We start from the raw sequence: 26,242 nt of genomic DNA on the forward strand, positions 1-26,242 counted from the left end.
TGCCCGCTAAGGCTAGTCCGGGCCTGCTTTGAAGCTACCCTTTTACGCGAGGCCTTCAGTATTTTGGAGCCTCCCCTGTTGTCTGTGAGTTGGCCCTTTTGCGTGCATTAGCCACTACCAGTGAGTCTAATGGTAACTGACCTCTGATATAGGTAGGGTCTGTAGGGGCTGCTCTATATTTATTTTCAATTCTGGGATTGATTACGCGTGCCCTGGCTGTATCTTTAAATATATCAAGCGCGTGTTTTAATACCCCCTTTAGCATAGGAAGTGTTCTGACGTTTTTCTCTGAAGTAGGGAAAGTGTCAAATAAGAAGTCTTCTTCTATAGGATCATTGTGCATGTCTACGTTGTGGTACTGCGCTGCCCTGTCTATTAGTTGGTTGAAGACAATGGTGTTGTCAGTAGGTGACTGCTTTGTTGGGTATGAGGAGACGTCAGGGATGGGATGCGTGTCATATGGGTCAGTTGGCTCTAGCCATGGTTCATTTTGGGGGTTAGGATCCTCTGGATAGTCATAATCATGCTGAGGATCTTCCCCTGTGTCACCCTCATTGTCCCCATAGTGAGAAGGAGAGCAAGGAGCAAAAGGCGTAGTAGGCATAGTGGGATAGAAAGGAATGAAGGGTCTAGAGGGAGAAGTCTCAAAGTCCTTCTTCTTTAGAGGAATGGGGGAATGAGAGTCTGTGTCCAGTGGTCTCTTCTTCCTGTGTAGGATTGTGACTTTACCAGTCTCAGAATTAATATATATTTTTGCCTGGTCGTCTGATGGATCTGGATGGCAGAGTTCTTCTTCCACTGTCCTTGGCTGTGTCTTTGACTTCTTCGGCTTAGTCTGTTTTGGATCGACTATTGCCTCTGGGTCGATAACCCCTTCTGTTTCGACGACTTTCGGTGCTTTATTGCTTTTTCTCGGCTCTGACCCTTTGTTCGGGTCGACAAGTGATTTCGGATCGACCGGGTTTTTCGGTTCGACGCGCTTCTTGTGCTCGACAGGTTTTTTCGGTTGACTGTCCTTTGTCGAGTCGATGGCTTTTTTCGGATCGACCGGTCTTTTTGGAGCACTTTGTAGGAGAGTAGGGTCTGCAATCCTATGATCACCCCAGATTTTTGCTTTTTGCTTCACTGGTTTACGACTTCTCTGGCTGTGGGCCTGCTAATCAGACCCCCAGCCTAGCTGTTCTCTCACTAAATTGACACGTGTACCTTAGGTGCATATACCAATTGGTACTGGGCCACCTTATCAGACCCTGTAACTCAGGGCATAGGTGTACCCAGGGCCTACCAGGGGCTGCAGCATGTATTATGCCACCCCTGGCTGGCCATCTAAATCTGACACAACTGGCTGCACGACAGCTGGGGCAAGGTGGTGTAATCACCCTTTGCTTTAGATAAAGTATACCTATATCTAACCCTAAAATGGACACATGTATTCCTATCAGTCACTCCTATGGCAGGCCTTAACAATCCTGAAGGCAGAGTGCTTGGAATCATGTGAGATGGTGCTCTGGCATGAGCTGAGCCCGTTTGCAGCTTGCGGAACCAAGTCCTAATAGCTGTTCCATGATAACGCATACCATATACTCTTAAGTGCATTATAATCCTCGCGGTTATATGCCAACTCTGGTATCGCTTTATCAAAACATGTCGAGTAAGGTGTCATACGAATTGGAATACTAACCCCTCGCCAATTCTGGCGACGGGGTTAGCATTCCACCCTTCTAGAGGGACACGACATGTGTGTAACTGTGAACCCCGGTTAAAGTTAACTCAAGCCTCAGCATCACAAAATGGATGCTGCCACCACAGACACAAGTCTGACCTCCTGCTGCTGGGAGTCCTTCCAGCGAGGAGAGCTTGGACACAGGGTTTCCTGTCAGGGGCGGTGCTAGCACCATCCCAGACAGGGTTTTGTGTATCCTGGGTAGGCAGGGCGGAATAGGAAGGTGAATGCAAGTGGTACCCCGGTGCTCACTATGCATAGGCCGGCTTGAACCAGTTCCAGGGGCACACCAGCCCCTGAGCTGGGGAAAGTCCGGACAGGGGAGAGGGGTGTAACCACCCCCCTTCCTGGTCCCACCCATGGGCAGGACCTAGTCCCGTACCAGCCCCTTTCTTTAGAATAAAGGTAGGAGCGGGGACCCTTCCAAATTAGATCATCTTTGAATCCTGAAACTACTTTCTACGAAAGGAACTCAAGACTTCTTCTTAAGATTTCTCCCTTGTGACTAAGGAGTAGTCACCCTGCAGCAGCAGGCACCAACTAAGTATCTTGTGGTTTGCTAAGACGTCCTTCCTCCGGAACCAGACTGACCAGCACGACGAGACCCGGACTCCCTGCCCTCTCTGACCTCAACCTGCCTCTACAGCACAGCTGAGAACCGTAGGTGCGACGAGACCAGAGGACCCGGCGACCATCAGAACCAACACGACGCTGACCTAGCACGACCACCGAGGGACCCTCGAGTGGGTGCACTGGGGTAAGAGAAGCCCCAACCCCAAGCAGCACAAGCACCGAAGACCAGCCCCCCAGCATCCTCCAGATCTGCGTGGGGCCCTTTTACTTCTGTGTCGCTTGCCACGTTGTCCGGTCACTTGCCCGTTGGCTAGTGACCCTTCAGACGACGTCCTACATTTGTTACACCGCTGGTCTAGCTCCTCTAGACTGGCCCTAGTCTCCTCCTGAAGGGGACCTTCCTCGGACCCTCCTGGTCCACTCAAGACGCCATTTTGTGTCGCCACGTGGGCTTGCCGTAGCCAAGGCTTGTTGCCTCCTTCACCGGATCCAGCATCGCCAGCAGCAGACATCCGACTTGGGACAGCTCGCAGACCTCCAGCCTGGTCGACATCAGCGCCCCTGGTCCGTGCAGCAGCAGAATCCAGTGTCACCTCTTCGCCTGGCTGAGTGACCTCGTCCGGTGCCATCCTGGTGCCCACCTAATCACTGGCTAGTGATTCAGAACTTGGTCCCCTCTGCTTACAGGTACTCTTCTTCAACTGATCCAGTCCTTGGATCAGCCCGTAACATCTTCACTGGTCGCCTGCCAGCAACTTTCACTTCAGGCTCCTGGTTCGTCAACGAGGATTCCCGACGACACTTGAACCCTATGCAGCCGCAGCCCCTGGGCTAGGTAAACCGAGTACTACGGTGCTCCAGCGTAGACTAACTCTCTAAGTGTCTAGATCCACTTTCGTTTTTGACCTACCTACTCGGGTTCGCCCGAGAACACTAACTTTTGCATTTACTAGTATCCATAGACTTTGTCCCGCATTACGGGTGAGAGTTCCCACTCTGCACACGACGTCCCTAGGCCTCCTGCTTCTAATCGAAGGGTTCAGCATTGTATGCCTAGCGTTTCTAAAGTCTATGAGAGTAGTACTTACCTGCTAGTAATTTCGCATTCCACTTCCATAGTATATGGTTTCGTGCCCCTCGGGCATTTGTGTAAATTGTGCGACTTTCAGTATTTCTTTAATAGTTTTGTATTGTGCTTAGCACCCTGTCCTCATACAGAGTCCAGGGTTGTTGTGTTATAAATAAATATCCTTTTATTTTCATAACAACTTGTGTGGTGTCCTTTCACTTGGTGTTCAAGGGGTATATGTGATGGTATAACAGCTGGCTTAACACGCCCTCTAGAGTTTAGCCTAAAGACTGCTCTTGTCCATGCTACTAGGATAGCTGGTCTATAAGGTTGACTTACAACCAATCATCAATAAGGGTCGTTTGGACTGATACATAGTGATCACTAGAATAGTGAGCACTGCATATCAGGCCAACTTCTCACACACTTGTCTTTGGTTCGATAGCCTTCTCCGTCTGGATCACAGACCTTCTTCGGTTCGGCGACCTTCGGCACAGCAGGCTTTTTTGGCTCGACGGCCTTCTTCAGGTCGGCGCCCTTCGGCTCGGTGGCCTTCTTTGGCTCGACGGCCTATTTAGGTTCGGCGCCTTTTAGCTCGACGGCCTTCTTCGGGTCGACGCCTTTAGGCTGTACGGCCTTTTTCGGGTCGACGACCTTCTTGGGTTCTAGAACCTTCTTTGGGATCACGTTACTTGGCCCTGGGGTCTCTGAAGGCTTAGTCTTTGGTTTCGGAGCCGAGCGGGACGGCGGGCTGGGGAATGTTTCTTCGGATCTTGGCTAAGGCCTTTTGGCGATGCCTCGACCGGATCCTTCTGTAAAGGGGGAATCGGTGTCGGTGGCAGTGTACTCACGATTTCCCCGGTGGGATCTCGTCTGAGTTCGAGTAGTCCTCGACGGTGACGATCTCTAGGTCCGAATCTTCAGCTTCTGGAAATTCTTGGTCATCATCGAAGAGGTTGTCTGGTCCCGGTGCCTGTCGCTGCATCTCTTGCCTAGCGGCCCGTCGAATCCGTATGGTTTTCTTCGAACGGAATTGGGCACAGGCTGGGCAGTTTTCTTCCTTATGGTCTGGTGATAGGCACTTGTTGCATGTTTGTCAGTATGCGGGAACTTGGAGTGGCATTGTGGGCACCTTTTGAACAGGCTTCTTTCCATCGACAGCAGGACCACGTGGCGTCGAAAAGTCCCAACGGCCCGCGTCGACGACCGGTTCGAGATGGAAAGTTCGATCGAGTCAATGAGTACCGAGCGAAAACAATACAGTCGAAGTCGAAGGCCTTTAGAAAAGTTGTGTTTCGATTCCGAAGTTAGAGTATAGGAATAACATCTGAACCCAATGGCGGAAAAAAACAATCTGAGGATGGAGAAGATGCCCATGCGCACTGTAGTCCAGAGGAGGAGTCACCTATCTCGTGATACTTCCAAAGCTCTTCCAGGACAACAAGGTACAATCATACGGACCCAACACTAGGCGGCGATCTATGCACAGATATGAATTCAGCAGCCCACATGCCTCGAACCTGATGTTTAGAGAAAAATAGTTGAATTCGCAAAATATATTTAAAGTTTACTAATGGAATTACCTTGGCGCCAGGGTCATTCAAACTATAGCTAATATGTATGACATATGTAACGGCATTCCAAATGGCAGAGCTATTTTACATTACTGCCGACTACCCTGCCTAATCATGGCTAGTGATCTTGAATGGGGTGGCTACTAATATAATCTTGTGTGATGTGGTCACCATTACAATACTATTAATAATGGTAGCTCTGGATTATTTTCATTGATCATAAGTACCTCTTATTTCAGAAAAGGTTGGAGACCCCTAGACTAAGGAAAGCATATTGCAAGGCAACGGCCTAGGTCTTGCTTTCATAGCCTGCTGCAAAAGTAGTTCAACACACTGCACTGGGATTACCTTTTTCTGGTCTTGGACCACTTTGGAGCCTGTACCATATGGCTGATTCTGCTTCTGTACATGGATCCAATAATACAGATCTGTTTTCCAGGAGCAAGCATGTTCACCTATTTTGGCACCAAGCAGGGCTGCCCGCTCTCCCTCTTCATTTTTCCACACAGAAAAAAGCCACTAGTGATCCGGGGGGCCCATAGTGGGGAGAAATGGGAGAAATGGGAGATTCCCCCTTCAGGACAGACGTCACACAATGTCTCTCTATTTGGACGATGTTCTATTTTACTTCAAAGATCTTGAGCCGAACAATCATGGTATCGCCCTACTCCTTGCAGAGTTAAAGACAGTATCGGGCCTTGGGGTTATCTTGAAAAATTCCTGTCTTTTCCCATTTAACCCCAGGCCCCATCAGCAGGTCAGTCTGGGAGAGAAATTGGTTGGCTGGGAGAGAATTTCCTTCTGATATCCAAGCATCCGCATTTTTCAATCAACCGGACCACAGCAGTTACCTCCCTATGCACATACATCATATAATGGTGGAGGCTCGAATTATCTTTTATGAGGGTGCATGGCGGTGGTGAAAATGTTAATGATTCCTCGACTCTTATACCTCTTTGATAATCTTCTGATGTTCCTCCCATGTCAATCTTTCCGAGAACTGGAGGGACTCCTAAGGGACTTCATCAAGCATGGGTCTCGCTGATGCATGGCTCTGCTAAGTTCAGTCTCCTGGTCAAGCAGGGACAGCTTGGCCCCCAAAACTTTGAATATTGTTACAGTCACCCAGCTACAGTGTCTGGCCCAGCTCCAGTGTCTGGCCCATAGGTTGGCCGAGCGATCCATTGACAAACATGTACCACTGGACCAAACTGCACCCTCGGGGACATCTTAGTGCTCTCAACCTCAGGAGTAGCCCTTCAGATGGACCTTGCCACCTTCTCTTGTTGACGTTATATTGCCTAGCTACAGGCATACAGATTACCAAATCTGTTATTCCCTATGCCCCTGCAATGCCACTACTGGGCTTACCCAAATCTGCGGGACACTTGAGAGCTGTGTGCCACATTTCTGGGAGTGGGCTGGCAGAACAAATCTGAAAGACCTTTTCAGAGATAAAGCCTAGAACTCAAGGAAGATTCTGGCCTTCAAAAGAGTACATTTCTTACCTACGGCCTGATGCCAAGCACCCTCAGACAGACCTAGTCCATAGTAGATGCAAAACAACTTACACACAAGATGATTGTCTGTATACTTTGGGCACTGGCCGAAAACACACTTGGCTCAATATAGCCCTGCTTACTCACACATAGGTCTCATTACGAACCACGCAGGACGGCTGGAAGGACACATTTGGAATGGCCCTCCATGTTAGGGAAAGGGCTAGGCCTCTAGAATACCAGCAGCATGTTCATTTTGATGCTAGACTGAAGGTCATACACTTCTACATATTAGACAGGGCATACCTCCTGCCCACATACATATGCAGAATATTCCCCAGAGCCTCTGATCCCTGCACTTGATGCACCGCTACAGCAGCTGATATTAAACAAAATTTCAGTTTGACCCTCCCTACGCACAAATAGAGCTCAGTGATAAGTTGCCTCAAGACGATTACTGAGCCGCTTGAGATAGACTCCTGGAAGGTGGCTGCGCTAGGTTTTTATAAAATACCAAGAAACACAAGCTGACTTCTTTTTTTCTTAATTTGGCACTATTGCATTCAGATCACTCAGACTGTGGGCAGGGGCTGAGCGAGTGGCCCTTCAGAAGAGGAGGCTAGAGGCCCATGTCGACATATGATAAAAGCTGACAAGTATAAGCTGGTGTGCCAGATGACTGATGCAACAAATCCTCATCCTTACCACCCTTTCTCCTCTCTGAGACTGCATTACCTTTCCTGTACAATAACAGCTACACCCCCCACTCAAGGGGAAACCTATTATGTAACCCTCTGTTTGCTCGCCCTCCTGCATAATAGGATTGGGACTTTCCTCCATTAAACTACTCTCTGGTTTCTTTCCCTTTAGTTTGTCCACAGTTTCCTCTTACAGTTTTCAATGTTTGACACCTTGTGCCATCACATTCTGAGAACTCAATCTCTACCTAACGACAATGCACGATACCTCTGAATACTCCAGGCGTGACAAATGAAATTGTGGTTTCCTATTTTTTTGTCCACTAGTTATACAAAATGGCAATAAAAATGATTTCGAAAAATAAAACACCTGTGGTCGCATTCTGGCAAGAAAGGCTGCTCAAGCCACCTTTTTTCCAATCCTTACAAACTCTAAGAGAAAACTTCAATGGATGCAACTGTGTTCTGGAGAGTCATGAACCTACAGGATACAACCTGGCCACCCAATTGGAAAGCACTAAATTGGGGCATGAAACACCAGTAATAAAAGACCATACTCACATAGAATACTAAGCAGTCAATGACTGCTTCAAGAACACAAGGGGAGTCACACTGGGTGAACTGACCAAGCACTATGAGCTTACAATTTTTTTAAATTCTACTGGTAATTCTCTTTTACCCTAACCCTACAAACTCATCTTCATTTGACGTAGGCTTCAGATTTGCTGTAAGAAATCAGGAAAGAATTAAAAACCCAGTGGCAGTCACATGTATATTATGCAACCATTTATTGTGTTTGTGAGTGAAAATACTGGACCAACAATAGCATTTTTTGTATTCATTCACACTCATTGTTTGAGTTAATCCACCTAGATAAGCTGTTTCAGCAGGTTGGCTAGCAAACCAAGACATGATTAGGCTTTCTGTTTATGGCATTACTTAAGGGTAGGTATACAGCACAAATTAAGATTCCAAATTCAAATCTACAATTTCGGTGAGAGTAAAAGGACATCAAGACAGCCCAGCAAGGAGAGTATGTTGTAGTTTCTGAAGGAAATGTTTGACGACAATCAGCAGTCTGCAATATTCAATATTTATTTATTTATTTATTTTGAAAGTTTTGTATAGCGCGAACATGATCTTTGCAGATATCAGAGCGCTTTACACGGCTGGGAATGCCAGCAAGAGAGTGGGGTTACACATAAGTAGTACAGCACATCAATAATACAAATATAACAGTTAAATGTGTGCATAGATAGTCAGTAGCATCAATAATACAGGTGAGATACATAGTCATAGAGTTCGAACAGCGAGTTAAATGTGTGCGTAGATAGTTAGTAGCAACAATAATTCAGGTGAAATACATAGTCATAGAGTTCGAACAAAGTAATACAGGTCGGAGTAGGGTCTTTCCAAATCCACGCTAATAGGTCAAGTGTATTTGGCCATAAAAATAGCTTTTACTTCTTTCTTAAAAAGTGTGAAGGAGGAGATGAGCCTGGTTTCAGGAGGGAGTGAGTTCCAGATCCTGGGTGCCATTCCTGAGAAAGAGCGTTTACAGGTTTTTACCTTCCGGAATCTTCGAGGTTTTAGCAGAAGATTGTCTGTGCCTCTAGTGTTTCTAGAGCCGCCAGAGTTTGACAGCTTCTGAGTGAGGTATCCGGGAGAGCTCAGATGTAGAGCCTTGTGTGTCATGCAGGCGATTTTCAAATGTATTCTGGCTTCAAAAGGCAGCCAGTCCAGTGTTTTCAGATCAGGGGTGATGTGCGAGTGTTTTTTTGATCCAGTGATGAGTCTGGCTGCAGCGTTTAGAGAGGCTCTTAGGGGTGCAGTGCTGGTTAACGGGAGACCGCAAAGGGCGGTGCTGCCGTATTCAATTCGCAGGATTACTAGAGCTTGTACTGCAGTTTGGAAGTCTTTGGCTGGTAGGAAGGGTTTAAGTTTCCTCAGTGTATTGATTTGGAAGTTCGCTCCCTTAGTAGCCTTACTGATATGATGCTGCATGTTAAGGTTGGAGTCGAGGGTTATGCCTAAAGATTTCGCTGAGTCCACTATGATGGGTTGGACATTGAGTGCAGTTAACTGTTTAAGCCAGGTTTGCGTGATGGGGATCTTCGCGGGAGGTGTGATCAGCAGGAATTCTGTTTTCAGAGCATTGAGTTTGAGATGATTATCAGCAAGCCAGGATTGGGTGCTTCTGATCGTAGAGTTCAGTAGTAAAATGTTGTTGGGGGATTGTAATTTGAGATATAGTTGGGTGTCATCTGCGTACATGTGAAAAAGTACATTGGATGCTTGGAGCAAGGTGGTGAGAGGTTCCATAACTAGGTTGAACAGGGTTGGTGATAGGGAAGAACCTTGGGGGACGCCTAACGACACAGGTATTGGATAGGACATCAGGTTGTTACTCTTGAATTTCTGCGACCTGTTGTGTAAAAAGGAGGTGAACCACTTGAGAACAGTCCCAGAAAGACCCATTCTTGTGCTCAAAAGATCGAGTAACTTCTCATGTTTGACAGTGTCGAATGCCGAAGAGAGATCAAGCAGGATGAGGAGGCAGGTATCACCTTGATCTAGGATTTGAAGGGCGTCGTCAATTATATGAGTCATAGCTGTTTCAGTGCTGTGCCCTGCTCGGAAGCCTGATTGATGCGGGTTGAGGAGATCAAACAGGTCGATTTGTTTAGTCAGTTGTAGTTGAGCGCATTTTTCCAATAATTTGGCGAGAGTGGGAATATTGGTAATGGGACGGTAGTTGTTTAGGTCGGATGGGTCGGCAGTAGGTTTCTTTAGCAAAGGTGTGACTTGTCCAACTTTGAGGGAGTCAGGGATGGTTCCTTCTTGGAGCGAGCTGTTGATGATTTTAGTCCAGAGAGGAAGGAGCAGTGGGATGAAATCTTTGACAGCGTTAGCAGGCAGGGGATCCGAGAGGTGATTGGAAGGTTTCAAGGTGTTGAGCAGTTTGCCTATTTCTTCTTCGGAGTAGGTTTCAAAGGTTGACCATGTTGCATTGTTTTTAGGTTCGGTGGGTGTTATGCAGTTGAGTGTGCTGTGGAGTCTTGCGTCAGCGCGGAGATCATTCTTTATGTTGTCAGTTTTTTGGGTAAAGAAAGTGGCGAAGTCTTCACAGGAGGGTGCTTCGTGCAAGGTACTGAGAGGTTCGGGTTGTTCCTTGGCTTGTGTTCTGATTAACTCAAACAGTTTTCTAGGGCGATTTTTTGCTTGGTCGAGATGGAGGCTGAAGAAGTTTGCTTTTGAGCGCTTTATTTTCCTGAAGTAGGCCTTTCTCTTTTTCTTCAGGGTTTTCAGGTGTAGTGCAGAGGGAGCTGTCCTCCAGGTGCGCTCTGCCAATCTCATGGCTCGTCTATCTTCATTGAGACTCCCGTCGTACCATGGGTTGGAGATTTTAGCGGAGACTCTTTTTAGCTGCATGGGAGCAGCCTCATTAATTATTGAGGTCACTGCGCTAAGATAGTGGTCAGTCAGGGATTGGACATCTGTAACGCCAGTAGGGGGGAGTAGGAGGTCGCGACTGTTCGGGGGTAAGGATAATGGGTTGAGTCTTTTCAGGTCTCTTTTCCAGACTTTAGGTCTGGTGGGTTGAACAGAATTGAGTTTGACTTTTTCATTGATGTGAAATGTAACAATATGATGGTCTGACCAGTCACAGGGTTGAATAGCCTCAAGTTGAGTAGCGCCCTCTTTGGCAATGATAAGGTCGAGGATAGAGCCTTTCTCGTGGGTCGGGCTGTTGCATAATTGTGTGAGGTCCAGGGCGCTGAGGAAGCTTTTAAGACTATTTACCACCGCATCGTTAAGATCGTTCCAATGGAGGTTGAAGTCGCCCAGGTATATTTGGGTGAGCTGTCGTCCTGCGTTGGTTGAAATCAGGTCCATCATTTGCTGGGCGAAGATGAGGTGGTCTCTCGGAGGGTGGTAAATGCCATGGAGAGAGCATATCGGTTTGCCATCACTGATGATATCGAGGCAGATGTATTCGTAGGAAGTTGGAGAGGGTAGGGACGGCACGGAAACTGACAGAACAGAAAGGCTGTTCCTGTATATGCATGCGATTCCGCCACCTATCTTGCCAGACCTGTCAAGCCTAATGATGTGGTAGTTAGGGGGGACCAGAATGTCCATTATAGGTGTAGAGGATTCGGTTAACCAGGTTTCAGTCAGGATGATTAGATCAATGTCCAATCTTAGGATGAGATCAGCGATGGCGGAGGAGTGTTTAGAAGCCGATCTGCAGTTTAGGAGAGTGCATTTGAGACGGGGTGTGTCTGGAGAGGAAGAGGGTACTAGAGAGAGGGGGACTTTTCTAAGGTTATTTGGGACGGATATTCTGTTATTAAGAGTGGAGGATCTACGGGGGTTTGAGTGTATTGTGGGGATGGGGAGGTGCAAGGCAGTTGTGATGTTTAGGGGAGCTTGGTCGTAGGAGCGGAGGAGGGAGAGAGTGTCGAGGTCCGAGAGAGGGTTGCATGTACGAAGGGGGCGGTTGTTGCGATTGTGGGCGGGGATCGCGGTCCAGTGAGTGCGGCGGTTGTGCTTGTTGCGATTGTGGGCATGGATCGCGGTCCGGTGCGAGGGACATGGCTTAGGAGCGTCGTCGGGACGGGAGGGGAGCAGGTTGAGAGGGGGGGGTGGTGGTGAGTGAGGCGAGTCAAGGGGGTGTGGTGAGCAGCTCTTTGATGGTGTGCATGTCTTCCTTGATGGTGTGAATTTCTTCTTTGAGTTGTAGGAGGAAGGACATAATCTTGTCTAGCGTGGGGTGAGTATTAGTGCTGAGGGTGGAAGTCATGGTTGGGTGGCTGACCTGGGACTTAGCGTGCGGGTGGGGGGGAGGGTTAGTGTTCATGCAGGGCTCCGTGTTGTCGTCGTGCGGGTTGGTGTTAGGGAGAGAGGGTAAGGGGGCGATGGGAGTGGATGAAGTATGGAGGAGGTTGGAGGCGTGGAGGCGGGGATTCATGGCAGGCGGAGAGAGCGGGGTGGAAGTGGAGTGTATGATGGTGGTGAAAGGGGAGCCTGAAGGGAAGTGAGCACATGCTTTTTTGTTGCCCTGTAAAACAAATGTCTTTCTCTTTCAAAAGCTATTCTTTTGGCACCTGGAAGAAAAGGAAGAGAGCCTTAAGCTGGCACTACTTGAAGAATGTTATTCTGCAGATTTCCTCCATTAAGGTAATGGATTCTGACGTAAAGTATGATGTAAAATATTACCACATGTCCAGAAACAAAGCTACCAAAGCATTAATTAGTCTTTTTTATGTATAGTTTATTTGATTTCAGGAATTATTAGAAAAAATTGAGGTTCCATTTATTTGATCTGCTTTTTATTTATAAAATTAAGTTTTAACTCTCTAACATGTTAAGTATTTTAATACAAATTATTTTCTGAACAAAAAAGGCTGCAATGTATATGTACTAGCACAGTTAAAAATGAACTGCACGGATGTAAGCAAAAACCTATAATTAAAGGTTTTGTTGGCATAATAAGGGGATTTACTCAAATACAGAAATATTCCAATGAATTATATGGAGATACACTCCTTTTAAAGTGTTAATACTGTTTCACAGTAGTATACTGGATCTAATTACCCAGAATACTGAAACATAATAATCATTTATCTCACTATCAAAGCACACCTTCCGTATTCATCAACCTTCTCAGGCAGGTCGATATAAACAGAGGAAGGTATGTTTCATAGGTAAACAGATTTTTACTTGGAGGTGCTTTCCATCAGCATAATGAGTGTCGAGTACATGTCAGTTTGCTGTAGCAGAAACCAGGCGAGTCAGAATTATTTATACAAAATACATGGATGGTCCTTTTCACGGTTTAGAACAGGAAAGGGGGCTGGGGTGAAGAATATGGTGGAGTGGCTGTCAACACTGTGCTAGCCTTTTAGTACTTGTGGACGATCATACTTGAATAGTGTGCAAATCATTCTGATCAAATGTCACTGCAAGTCCAATCACACTTGGTGGGCTATTAAGCAGTTTTCACAAGCGGAGACCCACTAAAACACACGAAGGGGCGTTGCAGGCATTCCACGGCACTTTGAGGCAGAAGAATTATTAACACTGTAAAAACTCTTGGTGTTTTTTCTCTCTCATGTTCTTGTGCTAATCTTTTTGTGCTAACAGTTACATACTGTATTGCTCAATATCAAAGGTGCAGCTAAAGAAATCCTTCAACAGATCAACAGGTTGTTCTGTTCACATGCTGCAATACAATTTGGAACAAGCTTTGAGGAAAGCCAAACTAAGTGTAAAACACTGCTATTGTTGCTTTGCGAATACCTTCATGAAGCGGCAGACTGGCGGTGGTATCAGGTCATGCAGAATTAGCGAGTGAGTGCTAATATCAGTTGCAACAACAAGTCTTCTTCCATCAACTTCCTCACCCAGGCTCCAAATATCAATTGACAATGAAGCCAGGTCGCCACAAGTGGGAATCAACACATCTGTCAAAAGCACGGGTCTTCCAAAATCTAATGTTACAAATCGCCTGGCTCCTACAAGAAAGAAAAATAGGATTACAATACTGCAATACTATGAATTAAAATAAGCAACAATGCTCCATCCCAAATTTTAAGTCACATTTTGGGCATGCTGCAAATCGCAACATACAACAGTGCGGAGAGAGAGCGAAATTGTGTGTATGTGTGTTTGTATATATGAATGCGAGTGTATATATAAAAAACAACAGTTTAAGTGACGTTATATGTAGGTTAGATGCTCAGATCTTAAGTTATGTTAAGAATAGTAGTTAGGCGTATGTCTATCAAAAGTTGCTATTTCAAAATCAGGGAGATGCTAAGTGGCTGAGAAAATAGGTAGGTTGAGTAAAATGATATAGAAAGGGGATGCTGAACTTATGCAGACATCACGGTGTCTACCTATTTGTATCCCCTTTAAAAATGCATTCTGCTTCAAAATATTAATGTCTATACTTCAGTCTCCTTTTCAGGAAAGACATTAACTCCAGAAGCTCTTATTCCAGCAAATAGGCATTCAGGTGTGCCTCACTTTAGTCCAGAATAAAAAGGTTAGCTCTCTAGTTGTTCCAACTCTGTAGTGACCCTGACGTTGATTGCAAGGGAGTTAACATAGACTGCTGCTGGTGTTGGGAGTGCGTTTCTCTCTAGATTTCAGAGTGTTTTACTGAAATGGATGGTAAGATATCGGAGAATTCATTAAAAAAAATGTCCTCATTTTAGCTTTCTAGAGCAATAACCATAATTTCTACAACAACAGGTAACCATTATTTGGTTAATTTCTAAAGGAAATGCTTAAAGTTTGACAGTTTTGATTCCATCAAGGTGAAGTTTCAAGTGTGCCACGCTTGTCATAAATACAGAATGTTAGCACTCTAGTTGATCATTATAACACTGTGTGAAGGAACCTACAATATCCTGAAGACTAAATGTCACCACATTCTGGAAATAAATAGCTATCCATGAAACATTTTGTCAAATATCCCTTCTATTATGTGGCATCATCCACATGACCTCAGACCTTCACAAACATGAAGGTACAAAACTGGTATGTAAAGTCAATGGGGCAGTAAAAAATAAAATCAGCATTAGATGAAATGATCATTGATTAGCCAAATCAAATGCCTGATGTTCACAAAACTAAATGGAAATTAGAGAAGAGGTTTTGCGAGGCACTGTAAAGACTTTATGGAAAGTCCTAGTTTGTAAGCAATACGTTCTGAAGGTCTTACTAGTGCTGTCAATCCTTAATTTAAGACAGTAAAATGACAAAACTATGAGGGACATAGGAAGAAAAAGTACAGTAAAGGTAAATGGTCACAGGCATGGTAAAATAATGACAAAACAAATGTGCTTGATAATCTGATGTAAGACCTTAAAGGAAGACAACTCCTTATAAATTAAGGTGCAATGCTCATATGTGCATGCTTCAATTTTTGAAAGCAAACACTAAATATTCCCTCTGTAAGACATTCAGAATGTATCTTCAAGAGTGAGCACATGTAAAACACTTTACATATACAAAGACAAGAAGCATTCTGCGGCAGTTTCTAAAAATCTGTTCAGAAGTAAAAAGATCACCTAAAAATAAAGGAAGCATTGACCAGCTGCAACTCTGTAAAATATTAGTTCAATATATGGCATCAGTTCAATACCCGCAGTTGTTAAAAATCTATTACTCTTAACTACACACATTTTCAAAACAGATAGTAAATATTCTAAAAAAATAATACTAAATCTGTTGTTGGTCTCTTTTCAGATTCCATATCCCTCAGAGAATAGAGGGTTTGCACCTGAGTTTTACCAGTGCAGCGATTCCAAGTTGGTAAACGCATATTAATAGTTGATAATTCTCCGCCCAATGTGAGTAGGCTCTTTAGGGTGTGCCCTGCCCTTTGAGTGAGATATTACTGGTCCTGAGGAATGCTGAGTCGAATAGGACTCACAAGCTGAAACATGTCGACCGATTTTTAGGACAGGGGGTTCAAATTTACTTAACCCTTATTTGTGCGATTTTTCCACACTGTTTTTAATTGAGTTTGAATCACCCCTCTATTAAAAGTGTTGGTTGGGGGAGTGGTCTACACTCATTTTAACTTGCACTTGTTTGTTGTACTACTACACGTACTAATAACAGGAACCCGATTAAGACGAACGGCTATCTACCATGTGTGGGTGCCTGAGGGCTCCTTTTTCCTCACTGGGAATTCACAACCTTCAAATTTGACAAAGCTAATATTTTTGCGTAGGGCACTTATGGGTGGTGGTGGTAAAGACGGGTTGTCTCACCTTTTCTCCTTTTGTGCTTTATTTGTATTATAGTTTAAGATACTCTTTAGTTGTTCTTGAAAGATAAATCTCAGCACCACCTTAATTTCCTAAAGCTAAAGCAACTGCACATTGTAAAAAAGTAAATAAAGTCTGATAAATCTTCTGGAAAACAATCAGACAATAAGTGTCGTAATGAAAGCTGGCATCCTTAACCTACAAAAACTGTGACCCGTTCTTATTCAATATAATCCATATTGTTCATTAAAAGGGATGAAAAGAAATGGACACTTTTTTTGTCACATGTTTCTGGCCATTCGAAAGCGCTAAGCACAACAATTTATTTCAAGAAAAATATTCTGTTTTGTAGAATAGCCATCAGTCCCTTTGCTGAAGTGCATTTCATGGGATTCACCATCGTGACACTATCAAAAGTTTTAAGAAGAGTCAGAATAAAATAATGACCTTAGCCAAATAGCCAACTGTGACAGATTATGCCAAGAGAGCGATTATCGTGTAGAGGCACAAGGAATTAGAATCTAGGAAAATTCTCGTTAAATCATCTTTAACATTAATACAAATATTGAAGCTTGCAAAGAAAATTAAATTACAGACAAATTTGCTGAGGCATATCATTCATCAAAATAGTTGTTATCTCAATACGAATGTGAGACAGACAATCAAAATAATACTCTTTCTAGTGAATGCTATAACCACAGATTCCTTATCTTTAGAAAATCCCCAGGCGCCAGACTGAATCGTGAAGCTTTTCAACATTGTTCTGCGCACCGGTAAGTGGCATCGTGCGGCTCCATATCAACCTCGCTCTGCCCCAGAAATGACAGCTGGAACTGCATATACATAACATCCATGCACAATGACATCAGTTTCTTTCTTGACATTGTCCGTGCCCTCAGACATGGAGCTAAAAAAATCAGTTATTTGTGCAAGCGTGCAGATCTCGGATTTGGGACCTTTATAGATGAAAAACAGGCCATTCCACAGAAAGGGTAGAAGAGACAGTGGTGAGGAATCTATAGTAAAATACGGCACCAGTGGAAAGAAAATGACCTAAGGTAAGAACATTGATTTTTGGATGGATAGTTCTAATTGCAGATTCCTCACCTTTAGAACATTTACCAAAGCAGTACCTTCCAGGGTGGTGGTGGTGGTGGTGGTGGTGGGGAGATTCCTATGTAATGTCTCAGCTCAAAAAGTCCTGGTATCTGACACGGGTGACAAATATCTAGGACAGGCACTCCACTTGCCAGCATAGTGCTAGCAGCCATGGTTCGGATGCATTGGGCCCTCAATCTTTCTGGAGGCTGCTACATGGCTAACTCATAGCAGATTGTAATGCAGAGGACTATCCAACTGGATACGGTCTCTTCAGTTCTGCCTTGCCTTTCTTAGCCCCAGATAATTGCACAAAGAGCTGATCATCCACCCAATGGTCCTTGGTACGATAAATGTAAAAGCCAAGAGTGCTTTTGGGGTCCAAACAATGGAGTTTCTCCTCCTTTTTAGGTCGAGGACCGTCGCACTGCGTAGCAGTTGGCGGAGTCCGAAGATTTTATGTTTTTTACTTGGGGGGCTTAAACCCGCCCCTCTTCTCCATTGGCTGGCTTCCTAAATGGAGGCCAGCCATTGGAGGAGAGGGGCGTCACTCGGATTCGGGGGCGTTTTTTCTTTTTTAGTTCTTTCTATCTGTGACGTCATCCGTCACTCAGCAAAAAACACCCCCCCCCCCAGCCCCCCCCCCCCGGATTCCGAAAATTTCGGACGTTTGCGGCCGCCATTTTTTTTGTTGTTGTTGGCAGGAACAGCCTCGCTGCCACAGGGTTCTGTGTGCTCTCATGGACCAGCTCCCACGCCTCAGCGCGTGTGTACCCGGGCTGGTGGTCACCAGGATCAGTCAGTCCTGCTCCAGGTCTTGTATGCGCCGCTTGTGCCGCATCAGCTCCTTGTCCCGTCCGTGTACTACAGGAACTCCTTCCTCGGTGTACCGGTGCCGCTGCTCAAGCCCATTAATTCAGCAGCCAGCCAGTCACATGGTGGTCGTCACAACTCCTGTCCTTTAAAGGACGTCCGTCGTGAGTGGGGCGGGACCCCCGCCGTCACCTCGAGAGTTGTCCTGACTGGCAGAGCTCGCCTGAAGATCTCCCCTGTTCTCCGTCTTCAGCGCAGGTGTCTATGCGGCAGTCTCAAGTGCACAGACGTGCCCTTCAGCACAGACCCCCGCTCTGCCTGCCTGTTAGCGCCAGACATCCTCATTGATGTCAGAGTTAAGTTGGGGAAGGGGGCCCACACTCTTACATGCACTGGAGAACATGCATTCCCATTCGCCAGCCATGACCCGTTTGCAGTCTTAGCTGGGGGATTTAACCCAGAATGAAGCCACAAGCTGAAGCGACGTGTATGCAAATGTTGCCATTGTTCAATAGCTTGCAGACAATGGGTTATAAACTGAGAATGACATCACCAGCCAGGACAGCATGCCCCCCTGTGGGATAGGGTGCTACCACAATACCTGCCGTTATACCCTTCACATAGCTTGCAATGGCTCTGCTCGCTACCCTAGGTACCTGTTTGTACTCGTCGTCATGGGCATGTGCGTGACTCCCACCCTGCATGCGTGCCGCCTTCCGTGGAAGAGAACAGATACCCTTCCTGCCTCCATCCACATATCTACCCTCGAGCTTACAGCCGTTTAGATACGTCTTAAAAATAAAATGCAACACTGGGAATGCCATACAAGAAGCTCTCTCAACGCACGCACATTTCCGTCTCAATTAGTCTTGGTGATAATTACTCACTGTTGAGATCACGGTAACAAATGCTCATGTAAACTGCGCATTGCGCACCGCACACGCCACTGAAGCGCAAAGCACTGACTATTCAACTCAGAAGCAAACAGATGTGTAGCCGTGCAGATGTTTCTACAATAGCACACGTGCGGCAGGGCTCCTGATAACACCCAGGGGCGATTTGATACGCTATGTGCGTGCTCTAGAAAAACCCCAACGATATTACAAAAAAAATCTGACCCAAGATATCTTAATACATCTCTCTATTATGACATGGTATAGGTATAGTACGGTTCACTATCTGCACACACAGTCACACCTGGTTGCAGCGGGGTATGCTGGCGCCACCTGGCTGCCACCCAGTGCTCCGCGGTGAAGGGCAGGTGTGCCCGTGCTCTTGGTATTTGGCAGACGTTTATGGACACAATGTCAGAAGGAACAACACGGTATGCAGATAAGCATTGGTACTGCTGGCACAGTCACCCGCGCGCAGGACTGCTCTCAGTCCAAAGGCACGGGAACAGCTTGGAAGCACCTTCCCTTCCCACACCGGGAGCAGTGCAAAGTCCATTCCACTCAGTCCAGCTCCCAGTCCTGAAGCGCACGTGTCCCCGGAAGCCATGACGCGAGGCCGAAGGGAGCAGGTACCACACTGCGCTCTGGCGCACCCCGGCAGTAGCTCGTGGTCAGCACCGCAGAGAGCGGCACCCTACTTTAGGATGGCGCAAACTGAGCCGAAGGGTACCATGACTGTTCGGTAACATCTGTACCCATCTCTGCCTAAAAGTGGGCCCTCTTTAAGTTGTACACACACCACCCCTTGCCGTACCCATAACCCACATAGCCCCCCCCCACAAATTTGGTCCACTACGCCATGTTTTAATAATTTCTGGCGAGCTCTTGCAGAGGGTTACTGCTGAAAGGGAGTGTTGGACGTACCTTGATTCCATTCGGGGTAAGTGAGTATGGTGAGCAACAGGGGTCACCGCAGATAAGCTCTCTGCAGGATTCACTAATGGAAGGCCAGAGGTGCAAAGAAATGTGGGGGCCTGCCCCCCTGCAGAGTACATGGAGCCCCCCTTTTCCCCACCCTCCGGAGTAAGGCGCTCTCAGGCCAGAGTATTGTCATCCTGCCCTTCCCCACACACACACACACACACACACACAACACCGAGGGGGCTGCAGGCCCTGTTTCGCCACTGTGCAAGACGTACACTGGCGGTGTGCAAATACTTTCATATCCCATCTAGTCCGTGTTTCCCCTGCCCTTCGACTGTCTTCGAGATCCTCCCCCACTATTGTCTTTGTGCACCTCAAGGCTGGCTCATACAGAGAGCTCTTTCCCAGTCCCTGACCCTCACTGACATGAGTTTCTTGGCCCCCTCTATCGCAATGAATAAACAATAGCAGCAGCAAGCTGCTTTTAGAGTGCTTCTCTTCACTTTGGAATAGACAGTGGGAATGCCACAAAATGTAATAATGATAAAATAAATAAATACTCATTGGAAAATCCAGTAGCTAATGCTTACTCAATGCCTTGGCTTTGTCAGTTTTTCAGCCATGTTTTACAACAGCACAAATGCCCCTCAATATCGCTGAAAGTAAAAAATAAAAACTAAAAAAAAAATGACGCTGCCAGCAGGTAGCATCATAGCACTTCTGTTTCTTTCATTGCTGCAGAGATGGAGGGTGAGAGTGGGAATGAACACAAAAGGAGGAGAATGTGTGCGTGTGTGTGTGTGTGTGTGGGGGGGGGGGGGGGAATAGATCACGAAAACACAATATTTAGACAAAACCTTACGTTTTTGCAGTTAAACAGTATATATTATGCAGGCTTTAAGTGGGATGAAAAATCTGGGGGGGCTCTCAGAGGAGCGTGGCTGATGTACTTAATCATGTGGCTTAAAAGATGTAAGCTAATAAATGATCTGTGCTTAGCATAGCCGCCGGCTGGTGTTTTGGTGCTTCTGTCATTGCATCCAGATATACAATACAACACGTCGGGTCGGAATGGTAAGGCGGGCACTCTGGCAATGGCCGAGGGGCCGGAATATTCCTTCTCAATGTATGGGACGCTTCTTAAAACGAGCCCTGAAGCTCGAGCTGTGGTGGGTGCCAGGGGGCAGCTAGCCGCCCAAGCAGGTGTAGAAGGGGGAGGGGGGGGGGGGGGGTGTGTGTGTGCGTGTGCGTGTACTTGTTTGCATGTTTTGACGTGGCTGAGTGGGAATCAAATCGTTTCTCTTTTATTGCAGAAGCAACCTTTCAAATATGGGTTCCTGCTAGACAAGTGAGTTGGAAATTACGTAAAACATGCTATTTCTGTGAGAAGGGCGGTGGTTAGGCTTCAAATCTAGATTTCTTCTCCATGATTTCTTACAACATTTAACAGTAGCAGAGGGCTGTCAGCCCAGCTATTGGCATTGTAATGACAATGCCATTTATTTAACGATTAAGCTATTGGCAATGTTAATGACAATGCCATTTATTTATGATTTAAAAAATATTTTAAAAAATTAAGCAATGCTAATAGCTCTACCTTTAATAATGCCAAGACCATTGTAAATGCTTGTTTAAGAGGGGAGGTGGAGCAAAGAACGTTGAAACATGATGGAGTGCCCAACATGGATGGGAGTCACAATCTTCGGTAGAAAGGCAACTCTAGTCCTTAGCACTAATTTGTCCGGAAAGCAGGTTGCATAGGATGACAGGACTGACAGAGCTGACAGAGCTTAAAGCTCACTAATGTGACAAGCTGAAGCGCCGGGACACTCTTTTCGAGTAGCCGTGCGCTATACAAGAGCGTTATAACATAACATAACATAACAAGCTGAAGTTATCACACTCAGAAAAATCATCTTTAGGGCCAGGAGACACAGAGAACAACTTTGCAATGGCTCAAATGGAGTGCCTATAAGAAGAGTAAGAATGAAAGTAAAGTCACACTATGGCAGCACCAAAGATTTAGGAGGAAATTAGTGGATTAATCTTCTGAAAAATACTACCACAACAGGTGATTTGAACATGGACAGTAGGTCCAGTAAACGCAAAAAGGCCAAAAGGGTTCACAGATCACCTATAACCATGGCCACTGCAAGTGTTTGCTGGGCCAAAGAGTCAACAAAAGGGACATCCAACAGTTGGACCAGCAATGGGTCTGTATTTAGAGCATCATATTAAGCCAAAAACTTGTCCCAGTATCCATCAATAACAGGACATATGGCTGTGAGGATGTTGTTCACTACTTCAAGAGGAAGATCAATTCAAAACCGTTGCTGTTCAGTCTCCATACATGGAGATGTAGATTGTGCAGGAGGGGATGCAAGCCTCTGCCTTGCTGCTGCAACCAAATAGTCTCCAAAAACGGCAGCCTGACTGAAATACAGATGCTCATGCCCAGAAGTTCCAGGTACCATATTCTACTGGCGCAGTCTGGAGCCACTAGGATGAATTGGGCCTAGTTGTTCCTGATGTTCCTCACAACTTGGGGCAATAGAGAGCAGACAGAAGGCATACATTGGTGCTGTGCTCCACTGCAGGGAGAAAGTGACTCCCAGATAGTCTTTTTGGGAACTCCAGCAGTGTTGACATTGTGTGTTCTATGCAGTGGTGAAGAGAAAAAGCCAGGTTTCTCCACATTGCTGTAAAATGTACTGCACCACCTCAGAGTGTAACTGCCATGCATGATCCGCTAGGAGTCATGCATGAGTTTGGCTGCCCTATTAACCTACTCATAACATTAAGCCCTACTTGCAACTCAAATAAAACATGAATGTAATTTATTGCAGTGTGCAGCTTTTACAAGCTACCACCTTGTTGCCTTTAACAATCTTGTGTCTCCTCAGGCGCACATGAAGTCTGTTCCACAAGACAGCTTTCTGCCCTCCTGTAGAGACATGCCAACAATTCTCAGGAAGGAGTACAATGAGGAGTTGCAGGCTTGGGAGGTGCTTCACCCCTCCTGCAGGAAGCCACTTAGGTGTTAGCCCCAAATGGCAGGCTTAAAAGACAAGCCGCCTTTGAAGATCAGATGTGTAACACTAGGGGGTTAGGCGGACTCATTGTTTAGGCAGACAAGCTGGCATAGGGAACAGAGACGGGAAACCAGTTGCCAATCAGTTTTCCCTAGGGGTGTGTGGCCCTGGGGCAGCCACACCCCAGGGGTGGGCTAGTGAGGCCTGGACACAGAGAGGGGTCTTGCCATTTTGGAAGTGAGCCAAATGGTGCATCCTGCGAGAGCCAGATGCTACACTCCACAGGTAGTGGTCAACAGATGGGAGGGAACCTGGCAGCCCATTGGCTACCAACCACATCCTGCTCTGATGGCATTTTCCACGCATAAAGGGGAAACCACTAGCACCCAGAAGACTGCCCTGCTAGACCAAGGGACGAGCAAAGAGAGGCTGCACCAAATAAGACTGCACCCGCTGGCTAGTAAAGGATGGGACTATGCCTGACATGTCCTGTCTACAGAGCCCAGAAAAGCCAAGGCACTAAGGATTTGCAGCACAGGGGCACAACAGCTGTAGAAGCATGTTGGAGCAAGTTGGTAGCCCAAAGTCTTCAAGCCACTACCATAGCCGCCAGACAGCACCATGGGCCAAGATTAGACACGCAGAGTTGACTCAAGTTCGCTAAGCCCAGGAGTTCTGCCAGAGAGCTAATGGGACCCTTAGGAGGTGAGTTATCACCCCAGGAAGGACAGGCCTGTGACCGCAACACCAGGCGACTGGTAGTCCAGTGGCGACTGAACTTCAGACAGACCAGAAAATACTTTGTGGGGTGTCTACCCTGCAACTAGGACCCACTCACCATCTTCATGGTAGGAGCAATCTTCACAGGAAGACCATGTCTACCGCGCTGCATTAGGAGTATCTTAGGAGCATCTTGCATCAAGACCACTCCATAGGAATGGATTGCCACAAGGATAAAGTGCCTGGAACTGCTTGAAGACTGCTTCCTCTGTGAAGGTAACTGTTCTAAGGACCTTCTGGTGACCTGACTAGCTCTCTGCCAGAGTTGGTCGCTCCAAGTACTACCTCTACACAACTGCATTGACAATTACCCATGTTTTCCTTTAAAACGTTTCTAAGTATCAAATTCGTAGATTTTGCCAAGTCTTATTCGCAGTTGTGTGAAAATTATGTGATTCATATATTTAGAATAGGCAAAATTCATATCTCTGGAACCCTCCAGTACATCTTTTTCATTCTAGTGTCGAAATTGCTAAAAACAAATACAGTATATTTTTATAAATTGGTTTTGGATTTCTTGAGTGTTGTTTCAATTTCTTCAATTGTTTTGGTGCTGTTTAAATACTTTACACTAGTTTCTCAGTGTAAGACGTGCTGCTTAGTGCCACAGCTACCCAGGATTGGGCTGAGGGTTTGACAGACAAAACCTACTGCACATAAAGGGGGTAGTAAATGTATTACATGGTGAGGTCGCACAACCTCACCATACAATACTTCTTATTTCCTCACAGTGAACCATCAGCATCATAGTCCAAATGTCTTGGACTCTGATGTGGAGGTAAAGCCCAGTAATGCACAGTATCTAGGATGACTTAAATTAAAGGGAGCCACTGCAAAGGAGCCAGGTGCAAGTTTGCTAACAATCATAGTAAATCCCAGTGTCAGGAGGTTTGCCTTCATCTGGTGGTGGTCCATCCCACACAGTGGTGAGACTGCCTTCAACAACCAGACGTCAAGGTAGAAGATGATTGGTACACCCAACCTTCGAAGGTTTGTTGCAACCACTGTGATTCCCTTTATGAATATAGAGAAGTACTGGTGAGGCCAAATGAGTGCGGAAAACTGAAAAAGCTCAAGGCCCTTCTTCAACCATAAGTTGTTCCTATGGGCCTGCAAGACAGTGGTATTGAAATTCTTTCCTCACAGGTCCAGCACTACCATCCAGTCACTAGATCCACGACAGATTGGAAGCGGGCCAACAAGAGTAACTTGAATTTGTCCTTCTGCAGGAAGAAAATCGGGGTCCAAGACTTAAAATAGGATGTAGACCTCTGTCCTTTTTTATCATTAGAAAATAACAGAAGTAACATGCAAATCTGATTTCCAAGGTAAGGACTCTCTCTGTGGCGCCTTTCACCAAAAACGCCTGAACAAAACAGAAAAGTGTTCCTCCAAACGCCGTTCTGATGTTGATGGAAGAGATGGAGGGTCATAAAGGAATGCCACGTAGCCCTTCCTAACTATCTGTAGAACCCATCTACTGGATGTTATGGCCTGCCATCCTTGAAGAAAATGACTATTTCTGCCTCCCATTAGGCGGTTGAGGGCAAACTAAAGCAGATTAGAGGATGCTGCTAGAGGAGTGGTGGCTGGAAGTTTCATTGTCCCTGTGACGTGGAAGCTGTCTGCCTGATCACCTATCTCGACAGAACTGGAAACCCTTTGTTGACGGGGCGGTTTGGCACTACATGTAAACAAAACCCCTGGCAAAGTCATAAAAGGGGCAAATCTATTGGGAAATGCTGCCTTGGGGGTGCGGAGACACTGACGGAGCACACTGCGGCTGTACTTTCTTTAAAGTGCTCAAGGGCACAGTTGGCCTTCTCAGCAAATAGGCGAGACCAGTAAAAAGGCAAATTTATGAGTGATGCCTTAATGTAACCAGAGACACCTGTGCAACTCATCCATGCATTGCACCGGAACATCATACTAGTACCGGCTGCTCTAAACAGTTGGTCATATCCAAGTCTGACAGTATTACATAGTTGGCCGTGTCATGGCCATCCTGAATAATCTGCACCAAGTTGGCATAAAACTCATCATAGACTGCTGGCAAGATCTCCACTACTTTATCCCATTATACAACAAGCAAGCAGCTGGCGGTGACTGATCAAAGAGTGAGGCTAGCTTAAGAGATCACTAATTTCTGGAATACCTCAATTCTGTTAGACTATTTGGGAGGAGAGGGTTGATAGGGAATGAGCTCTGCTCCTGCTAGTAGTACTCTCTAAAAGGCTCTCTGGATTAGGATGCTTCACCAAAAAAGTAATCTGGGGCATTGTGCAACCTGTCTATTTATAGGAGGGAAGGAACAACCTTTGGCCGATGTGACCATGACAGGATCTGTCAGGGTTTCATTGAACAGCAGGGGCTTGGGCGAGGTCTACCCAGGGTAAAAAATGTCAGTGAGGACATTGGTTTTCACCTCAACAGACGTCAATTTTAACTCTAGGTCTTCCTGTCGGATGATAAAAGCAAATAAAGCTATCTCTTTTGTTGAAGGACAAGTATGAGAACCTAGCCCCATGTTATAGTAAGTACGAAGTGCACTGGCCTCATGTAGGTCCAAACAGAAATTGTCATTGTGTTATGGAGGAAATATATCCTCCTAATCTCCACTGTCACAAAAGACCGGCTGGCTTTGGTCAGAATGTGACCCAAACATTTGTTTGGAGTGCTGAACGGTGGCTCCAAGGCAGAGGGGTTACTCTTTTAGAGGGAACTGGTGCCAATAGTGTCTGAATTGTTCCAGGACGAGACTTCAGCGGAGGTCGAAA

General features: G+C 46.0%; 1 protein-coding gene across 6 annotated transcripts in view; it reads right to left on the reverse strand.

Annotated features, from left to right (window-relative positions):
* Window positions 1-26,242, reverse strand: part of BIRC6 (baculoviral IAP repeat containing 6) — a 2,386,688-nt gene that overhangs the window by 1,608,788 nt on the left and 751,658 nt on the right. For all 6 annotated transcript variants that reach the window (XM_086926902.1, XM_086926900.1, XM_086926901.1 and 3 more), the window contains one exon: window positions 13,443-13,657. In XM_086926902.1, the coding sequence (XP_086783028.1) occupies window positions 13,443-13,657 (215 nt within the window). The remainder of the gene's footprint in view (window positions 1-13,442; window positions 13,658-26,242) is intronic.

Source organism: Lissotriton vulgaris, chromosome 6 (assembly GCF_964263255.1).
Source record: "Lissotriton vulgaris chromosome 6, aLisVul1.2, whole genome shotgun sequence".
Taxonomy (NCBI): domain Eukaryota; kingdom Metazoa; phylum Chordata; class Amphibia; order Caudata; family Salamandridae; genus Lissotriton; species Lissotriton vulgaris.